Consider the following 10,430-nt stretch of genomic DNA (forward strand, 5'->3'; position numbering starts at 1 on the left):
CTGCCCCAGAGCAACGGGAAGCCATGCTTACAGCACCCATTTATACACCCACTGCCCCAGAGCAACGGGAAGCCATGCTTACAGCACCCATTTATACACCCACTGCCCCAGAGCAACGGGAAGCCATGCTTACAGCACCCATTTATACACCCACTGCCCCAGAGCAATGGGAAGCCATGCTTACAGCATCCATTTATACACCCACTGCCCCAGAGCAACGGGAAGCCATGCCTACAGCACCCATTTATACACCCACTGCCCCAGAGCAACGGGAAGCCATGCCTACAGCACCCATTTATACACCCACTGCCCCAGAGCAACGGGAAGCCATGCTTACAGCACCCATTTATACACCCACTGCCCCAGAGCAACGGGAAGCCATGCTTACAGCACCCATTTATACACCCACTGTACCAGAGCAACGGGAAGCCATGCTTACAGTACCCATTTATACACCCACTGCCCCAGAGCAACGGGGAGCCATGCTTACAGCACCCATTTATACACCCACTGCCCCAGAGCAACGGGAAGCCATGCCTACAGCACCCATTTATACACCCACTGCCCCAGAGCAACGGGAAGCCATGCTTACAGCACCCATTTATACACCCACTGCCCCAGAGCAACGGGAAGCCATGCCTACAGCACCCATTTATACACCCACTGCCCCAGAGCAACGGGAAGCCATGCTTACAGCACCCATTTATACACCCACTGCCCCAGAACAACGGGAAGCCATGCTTACAGCACCCATTTATACACCCACTGCCCCAGAGCAACGGGAAGCCATGCTTACAGCACCCATTTATACACCCACTGCCCCAGAGCAACGGGAAGCCATGCCTACAGCACCCATTTATACACCCACTGCCCCAGAGCAACGGGAAGCCATGCTTACAGCACCCATTTATACACCCACTGCCCCAGAGCAACGGGAAGCCATGCTTACAGCACCCATTTATACACCCACTGCCCCAGAGCAACGGGAAGCCATGCCTACAGCACCCATTTATACACCCACTGCCCCAGAGCAACGGGAAGCCATGCCTACAGCACCCATTTATACACCCACTGCCCCAGAGCAACGGGAAGCCATGCTTACAGCACCCATTTATACACCCACTGCCCCAGAGCAACGGGAAGCCATGCTTACAGCACCCATTTATACACCCACTGTACCAGAGCAACGGGAAGCCATGCTTACAGCACCCATTTATACACCCACTGCCCCAGAGCAACGGGAAGCCATGCCTACAGCACCCATTTATACACCCACTGCCCCAGAGCAACGGGAAGCCATGCTTACAGTACCCATTTATACACCCACTGCCCCAGAGCAACGGGAAGCCATGCTTACAGCACCCATTTATACACCCACTGCCCCAGAGCAACGGGAAGCCATGCTTACAGCACCCATTTATACACCCACTGTACCAGAGCAACGGGAAGCCATGCTTACAGTACCCATTTATACACCCACTGCCCCAGAGCAACGGGAAGCCATGCTTACAGCACCCATTTATACACCCACTGCCCCAGAGCAACGGGAAGCCATGCCTACAGCACCCATTTATACACCCACTGCCCCAGAGCAACGGGAAGCCATGCTTACAGCACCCATTTATACACCCACTGCCCCAGAGCAACGGGAAGCCATGCCTACAGCACCCATTTATACACCCACTGCCCCAGAGCAACGGGAAGCCATGCTTACAGCACACATTTATACACCCACTGCCCCAGAGCAACGGGAAGCCATGCTTACAGCACCCATTTATACACCCACTGCCCCAGAGCAACGGGAAGCCATGCTTACAGCACCCATTTATACACCCACTGCCCCAGAGCAACGGGAAGCCATGCCTACAGCACCCATTTATACACCCACTGCCCCAGAACAACGGGAAGCCATGCTTACAGCACCCATTTATACACCCACTGCCCCAGAGCAACGGGAAGCCATGCTTACAGCACCCATTTATACACCCACTGCCCCAGAGCAACGGGAAGCCATGCTTACAGCACCCATTTATACACTCACTGCCCCAGAGCAACGGGAAGCCATGCTTACAGCACCCATTTATACACCCACTGCCCCAGAGCAACGGGAAGCCATGCTTACAGCACCCATTTATACACCCACTGCCCCAGAGCAACGGGAAACCATGCTTACAGCACCCATTTATACACCCACTGCCCCAGAGCAACGGGAAGCCATGCTTACAGCACCCATTTATACACCCACTGCCCCAGAGCAACGGGAAGCCATGCTTACAGCACCCATTTATACACCCACTGCCCCAGAGCAACGGGAAACCATGCTTACAGCACCCATTTATACACCCACTGCCCCAGAGCAACGGGGAGCCATGCTTACAGCACCCATTTATACACCCACTGCCCCAGAGCAACGGGAAGCCATGCTTACAGCACCCATTTATACACTCACTGCCCCAGAGCAACGGGAAGCCATGCTTACAGCACCCATTTATACACCCACTGCCCCAGAGCAACGGGAAGCCATGCTTACAGCACCCATTTATACACCCACTGCCCCAGAGCAACGGGAAGCCATGCTTACAGCACCCATTTATACACCCACTGCCCCAGAGCAACGGGAAGCCATGCTTACAGCACCCATTTATACACTCACTGCCCCAGAGCAACGGGAAGCCATGCTTACAGCACCCATTTATACACCCACTGCCCCAGAGCAACGGGAAGCCATGCTTACAGCACCCATTTATACACCCACTGCCCCAGAGCAACGGGAAACCATGCTTACAGCACCCATTTATACACCCACTGCCCCAGAGCAACGGGAAGCCATGCTTACAGCACCCATTTATACACCCACTGCCCCAGAGCAACGGGAAGCCATGCTTACAGCACCCATTTATACACCCACTGCCCCAGAGCAACGGGAAACCATGCTTACAGCACCCATTTATACACCCACTGCTCAAAGGCACGTCGACCACAGCTGCACCTGGAGCTGGACAGCACTGATCATCCGCTGGCCCCGGCCAGTCAACCAGGGACTTCAGGGTCCCTCTCTGGCCCCTGAGCTGCGTCTTTCCCCGAAGAGACTGAACATTTTAGTGCAATCTGTTGGTTTCCTTAGCTAAGAAATTGTTTTTGAATTGGCTCTGCATTTACAGGGTATCTGCAGGGTATCTACTGGGTATCTGCAGGGTATCTACTGGGTATTTACAGGGTATCTACAGGCTATCTACAGGATATTTACAGGGTATCTACTGGGTATTTACAGGGTATTTACAGGGTATTTACAAGGTATTTACAGGGTATCTACTGGGTATTTACAGGGTATCTACTGGGTATCTACAGGGTATCTACAGGGTACCTACAGGGTATCTACTGGGTATTTACTGGGTATTTACAGGGTATCTGCAGGGTATCTACAGGGTATTTACAGGGTATCTACAGGGTATCTACAGGATATTTACAGGGTATTTACAGGGTATCTACAGGATATCTACAGGATATTTACACGGTATCTACTGGGTATCTACAGGATATTTATAGGGTATTTACAGGGTATCTACAGGATATTTACAGGGTATCTACAGGGTATCTACAGGGTAATTACAGGGTATCTACAGGGTATTTACTGGGTATTTACAGGGTATCTACAGGATATTTACAGGGTATCTACAGTGTATTTACAGGGTATCTACAGGATATTTACAGGGTATCTACAGGGTATCTGCAGGGTATCTGCAGGATATCTACTGGGTATTTACAGGGTATCTGCAGGGTATTTACAGGGTATCTACATGGTATTTACAGGGTATCTACAGGATATTTACAGGGTATTTACAGGGTATCTACAGGATATTTACAGGATATCTACAGGGTATCTACAGGGTATCTACTGGGTATTTACAGGGTATTTACAGGGTATCTACAGGGTATCTGCAGGGTATTTACAGGGTATCTACAGGATATTTACAGGGTATTTACACGGTATCTACTGGGTATTTACAGGGTATCTACAGGATATTTACAGGGTATTTACAGGGTATCTATAGGGTATTTACAGGGTATCTACAGGATATTTACAGGATATTTACAGGGTATCTACTGGGTATTTACAGGGTATCTACAGGATATTTACAGGGTATTTACAGGGTATCTATAGGGTATTTACAGGGTATCTACAGGATATTTACAGGATATTTACAGGGTATCTACTGGGTATTTACAGGGTATCTACAGGGTATTAACAGGGTATTTACAGGGTATCTACTGGGTATCTGCAGGGTATCTACTGGGTATTTACAGGGTATCTACAGGCTATCTACAGGATATTTACAGGGTATCTACTGGGTATTTACAGGGTATTTACAGGGTATTTACAAGGTATTTACAGGGTATCTACTGGGTATTTACAGGGTATCTACTGGGTATCTACAGGGTATCTACAGGGTACCTACAGGGTATCTACTGGGTATTTACTGGGTATTTACAGGGTATCTGCAGGGTATCTACAGGGTATTTACAGGGTATCTACAGGGTATCTACAGGATATTTACAGGGTATTTACAGGGTATCTACAGGATATCTACAGGATATTTACACGGTATCTACTGGGTATCTACAGGATATTTATAGGGTATTTACAGGGTATCTACAGGATATTTACAGGGTATCTACAGGGTATCTACAGGGTAATTACAGGGTATCTACAGGGTATTTACTGGGTATTTACAGGGTATCTACATGATATTTACAGGGTATCTACAGTGTATTTACAGGGTATCTACAGGATATTTACAGGGTATCTACAGGGTATCTGCAGGGTATCTGCAGGATATCTACTGGGTATTTACAGGGTATCTGCAGGGTATTTACAGGGTATCTACATGGTATTTACAGGGTATCTACAGGATATTTACAGGGTATTTACAGGGTATCTACAGGATATTTACAGGATATCTACAGGGTATCTACAGGGTATCTACTGGGTATTTACAGGGTATCTACAGGATATTTACAGGGTATTTACACGGTATCTACTGGGTATTTACAGGGTATCTACAGGATATTTACAGGGTATTTACAGGGTATCTATAGGGTATTTACAGGGTATCTACAGGATATTTACAGGATATTTACAGGGTATCTACTGGGTATTTACAGGGTATCTACAGGATATTTACAGGGTATTTACAGGGTATCTATAGGGTATTTACAGGGTATCTACAGGATATTTACAGGATATTTACAGGGTATCTACTGGGTATTTACAGGGTATCTACAGGGTATTAACAGGGTATTTACAGGGTATCTACTGGGTATTTACAGGGTATCTACAGGGTATCTACTGGGTATTTACAGGGTATTTAAAGGGTATCTACAGGGTATTTACAGGGTATCTACAGGGTAATTACAGGGTATCTACAGGGTATTTTCAGGGTATCTACAGGATATTTACAGGTCTGAAAGAAGTCCACTGACTGGTCCTGATGGGTTCTAGCAGGTGCTCAGCCGGATATCAGAGAAGTGGTCAAGATTATGTTAAGACTGAGCAAAGATAGCAGGTCCAAAGGTTTGGAGAGTTCAGAATGATTATATAAGGTGCTGAATATGAACTGACTCTAAACGCAGTGTGCTCTTCTTCTTGTTTAAACCGCCAGACTAATGAACCTACTTGATTATTCCATAGATTCAGTAATATTTGCTTCTTGCTCGTCTCATTTGTTTGTTGGTTTATAAGTCTTTTCTTTTGTGGCTGCACTGATGTTCCTCACCTCTTGTCTTATTAAATGAACACAATTAAAAGAAGCTGCTTTTTAAAGGTATTAGAGCACTGACAGTGGCACAACTTCAATAACTCAATATGCCTTGTTCAAGAGTTCTGTGCTTGAGAAGAAAGAGAAAAGCAGAAAAGACCCCCAGAATGAGTCTAATAGCAACACCAGGACAGTGTGTGTGAGATATTCAGGAGATGGATACGCACACTGTTTTTCATGCACTTCTTCAACAGGTGGTTCCACTCACAGCGAGCACGGGCTCATTGTTCATGGGACACACACGCACGCGCGCACAGAAGGGAGAGGGGCTTTCCCTCCACATGGTGATCTACACTCTGAGGTAAAGGCAGAGAAAGATGGAGTTTCTGTCTCTTATCTCCACGTGTGCTCAGCAGCCGTTAAGCCTGTGTGGAAGCCACGATGACTGACTGAGACCCCCTGTGCTGCTGCTCAGCCCCCCGGTGTAACGCTCAGAGAGGATGTGTTGCTGTTCAGGAGCAGCTCCCACATTTAACCGTTTTACTCTGTTTCCCGTCTGCCTCAGCAGGAAGCTGCAGATCATATTACCCCCTGGCTGGGGCAGCTAACTGACTGCGGGCTCAGCTGCCCCCTCTAACGGGGGGAAATGAAGCGGTACACCTAACGGTGAGCGGCGCCAGGGTCGCTGGTTCAACTCCGACAGGCTTCAACGTCTCAGGACTAAAGTCCCCAGAGGTTGAGTGACAGGAGAGCGGGGGACTTCGGGGAAGCTCAGCTGTACTCACATGTCCTGAAGCGGAGGTCTTCATCTTCCTCGGAGCCGAACTCCCGCAGCAGGGACAGGAACAGAATCCCGAACGCGTTCTGGATCCCGAACACCGAGCCGTTGCACCACATGGAGGCCAGCATGACCACCCAGCCCCAGCCGCCCTCCGGGTGCACAAACTCGGCCTCCTCCGTTAAGTTGACTTTGCGGTCCCGGTCCTCCGGCTGGTCCTCGGCGGGCATCTCCTTTGGAACGGCTGCATCTCCCTCTGATATTCCGTTCTCCTCTGTCATTCTTCTTCTGTCACTTTGCTATGTTTCTGATGTATTTCAGATGTATTTCAGATATCTGGTAAAAGAAGGCTGCGGAGGTGCTTCTGACAGCCAGGAAACACGCAGGGTGCTCTGAGGAACGACTGCAGGCTTTGCGGTCAGGACAGGGCTGCCTCCATCAGGTGGAGCTGAGGGTTGTGGGTGCAGGGGAGCAGCATGTGGAACTGTCAAAAAGCTGCTATGCACTATTATAAATAGAGCGCGCGGAGGGGCGGAGCTCTGGGGGACCCTGCAGCTGATTGGACGCCCTGATTCACCCACCGCATCAGCGTCTGACATTCAGGCAGAAAACATCCTGCTGCATTAAAAACAGGGCCACAGACCCTGATGTTCAGCAGGCCTGACCCTGCAGGGGGTCTGAAGGAGCTGACCCTAAAAACAGCCCCCCCCCCCTCTCATCTGCAGAAATAGAATAAATTACTGACAAGCAGAAAGACACACTCGCAGGGTTTGAAAACCAGGACAAAGTTCTCAGAATTTCAATTAGCCAGAAACATTTAAAAACACAAGAAGTTCAGATAGATCAAAAAGATTTCAGGGTGTGCAGGTCTAAAGGTCTAAAAGTCTAAAAGTTCTAAAGGTCTAAAGGTCAGAGCAGCAGCCACATTAATGTATCTGTATCAGAGGTCAGATTTCCTTCAGCTGGACCCTTTCAGTGAGGCAGTGTTCAGACACCGGTGACACTGGCCCTCTGATCACAAGCTTGTGCAGCAGTCAGTCATTCATGAAATAAAAAAAATACTTCATGTATTCCAAAAGGAAATTATATAGTTGCAGTATTTTATCAAGCAATCATTTTAAGCTTATTGCTGGTGTCAGGAAGGAGCTCCAGGATCTTTCCCTGCATCGAAGCTGAAGAAGCCTCCCACTGATGACACCGTTTCAGCCTCATGCTGTGAAGAGGACGTCAGTGTTGTTCTTTATATAATCAGCTCCAGGGGCTGCAGGGTCTCCAGGGACTCCAGGGGCTGCAGGGGTTGCGGGGGCTGCAGGGGCTGCAGGGGCTGCAGGGGCTCCGGGGGCTGCAGGGGCTCCAGGGGCTCCGAGGGCTCCAGGGGCTGCAGGGGCTGCAGGGGCTCCGAGGGCTGCAGGGGCTCCGGGGGCTGCAGGGGCTCCAGGGGCTGCAGGGGCTCCGGGGGCTCCAGGGGCTCCAGGGGCTGCAGGGGCTCCGGGGGCTCCGAGGGCTCCAGGGACTGCAGGGGCTCCGGGGGCTCCGGGGGCTCCAGGGGCTCCAGGGGCTGCAGGGGCTGCGGGGGCTCCAGGGGCTGCAGGGGCTGCAGGGGCTCCGAGGGCTCCGGGGGCTGCAGGGGCTGCAGGGGCTCCGGGGGCTCCGAGGGCTCCAGGGGCTGCAGGGGCTGGGCTCCAGGGGCTCCTGGGGCTCCGGGGGCTCCAGGGACTGCAGGGGCTCCGAGGGCTCCAGGGGCTCCGGGGGCTCCAGGGGCTGCAGGGGCTGTGGGGGCTCCAGGGGCTGCAGGGGCTGCAGGGGCTCCGGGGGCTGCAGGGGCTCCGGGGGCTCCGAGGGCTCCGGGAGCTCCGGGGGCTCCGGGGGCTCCGAGGGCTGCAGGGGCTCCAGGGGCTGCAGGGGCTCCGAGGGCTGCAGGGGCTGCAGGGGCTCCGGGGGCTCCGGGGGCTCCGAGGGCTCCGAGGGCTCCGAGGGCTCCAGGGGATGCAGGGGCTCCAGCGCAGAGCCAGCTGTCACGTTCATGGGGTTCCCCATGTTTTTGCTTTTGTGTTTTTGATCATGCTCAGTCATGTCTTAGTTTAAGTCCATGTTTAGTTAAGTGTTGCCATTGCTTTTTTCTCACTTCCCATCCCAGGTCATTAGTTCACTCACGTCCCCTGTTCATTGTCTTCGTCTTCACCCTTCATGCCACGCCACAACGTCCAAGTTAAGTACTTTTGTTCATGCCATCCCCAGTCATTGTTTTTTTCTGGTCACAGTCATATTCATGCTTTTGTCCCCATAGTCCAGTTTTTTCATCCGGCCCTTTGTTAACCTTGTTTTTGTGAATAAAACAAGTTTACTTCTCACCTCTGGATTCCGCATCCGTGCACTGCAAACCCATAACTGACAGCCAGCCTTCTTTAGCACTTTCTTCAGGTTCTTTGAGTCTCTGGCTCTGATGCTGCTGTCCCACTGGATGGCTGTAAATCCCATTTTTGGTGTGTGGTTCATGAGTGTATCTGTTACCATGCCACCTTAGGCCAATGATGGATAGTGGACTTTGTAGTCGTATCATCAGACTCTGAGGGCTTGGGGGAAGACTTGTCCATCATCTTGGCAGAGGTGGCTGAGGTATTGAAGGCTCTGGATATTGTGAGGCTGTCTTGGCTGACACACCTCTTCAGAGTCATACGGAGGTCTGGAACAAGTCCTGTGGAGTGGCAAGTTATCGTGGTGGTTCCCATCTTTAAAAGGCGGGACTGGAGATTGTGCTGCAACTATAGGGGATCCCACTATTCAGCCTCCTCAGGAAAGTTTCCTCCAGGGCGTTGGGGAGATTGTGGAACCACGGATTCAGGAGGAGCAGTGCGGTTTCACCCAGGTCATGGAACAGTGGATCAAACCTTCACCCTTGCAGAGTTACTGGGGGGGTCATGGGTGTTTGACCATCAAATGTGTTCCATGTGCTTTGTGGACTTGGAGAAGGCTAGTCAGGGAGAGGAGAGTGTTTGGTTTGGGAACCTCTTCACTGGGTGCTCTCTCTGGGTCAGGTGTGAGTCTTTGTCTCAAGTGGACGAGTACACATGTCTCAGGACCCAGTTCATTGGTGATGGCAAGTTGGAGCAAGAGATGGACAAGTGTCTGAATGAAGTTTCCTTAGAAGGGTGGTCGGGCTCAGCCTTAGAGATAAGCTGAGGAGCGAGACCATCTGGACTGAGCTTTGAGTAGAGCCACTGTTTTATGTGACAAATAAAACACTTGAATTTTGTTCCCCGCATCAATAAGAGTGAGTTGAAGTGTTCGAGCATCCGGTTAGGATGTCTTCTGGTCGCCTCCCTTTGGAGGTTTTTCAGGCACATCCAACTGGGAGGAGGGTTGAGGCAGACCCAGAACACGCTGGAAGGATTACGTATCCCATCTGGCCTCAGGAGGACCTGGAGAGTGTCACTGGGGAGATGTTCACCGTTTCCGTCCTGGACCTGTTGCCTCAAAAACCCAACCTCAAATTAGTGGAAGATAATGGATGAATGGACACCGACAGTAAACCAACTCACTGCTGACTTTGGAGAAGCAGCTTGTTGAAATCTCTGAAGAAAGATTCGTACTGCAGAAGCATGCTGAGCCCAAACCTACCTCAATGCTTTAAAGCACCATTCCCAACCGTTTTTGCACCACGGGCCGGTTTAATGTCAGACAATATTTTCACGGACCGGTCTTTAAGGTGTGCCGGATAAATACAACAAAGTAAAATGATACGACCATCACAAAAACTGGTATTTTGTAAATATAATAATAATCCACTGTGTACTTCTATGGAACTCGGAGAGCCGGTCGCCGCATGCAGAGCGGGCTTGGTGCGTGGGAATCACCCGTCACCATAAATCCATATTTTAAGTAGGTCTCCTGGTGTT

At 50.6% G+C, this 10,430-nt stretch overlaps 1 protein-coding gene across 1 annotated transcript in view; it reads right to left on the minus strand.

Annotated features, from left to right (window-relative positions):
• The window catches only part of slc16a10 (solute carrier family 16 member 10), a 54,291-nt gene extending 47,286 nt beyond the window's left edge, over window positions 1-7,005 (minus strand). Inside the window, exon 1 of the mRNA XM_075458975.1 lies at window positions 6,542-7,005. Coding sequence (XP_075315090.1) covers window positions 6,542-6,815 — 274 coding nt within the window. The 5' untranslated portion in view covers window positions 6,816-7,005. The remainder of the gene's footprint in view (window positions 1-6,541) is intronic.
• Window positions 7,006-10,430: the final 3,425 nt, after the last annotated feature.

This window comes from Odontesthes bonariensis, chromosome 24, assembly GCF_027942865.1.
Source record: "Odontesthes bonariensis isolate fOdoBon6 chromosome 24, fOdoBon6.hap1, whole genome shotgun sequence".
Lineage (NCBI taxonomy): Eukaryota > Metazoa > Chordata > Actinopteri > Atheriniformes > Atherinopsidae > Odontesthes > Odontesthes bonariensis.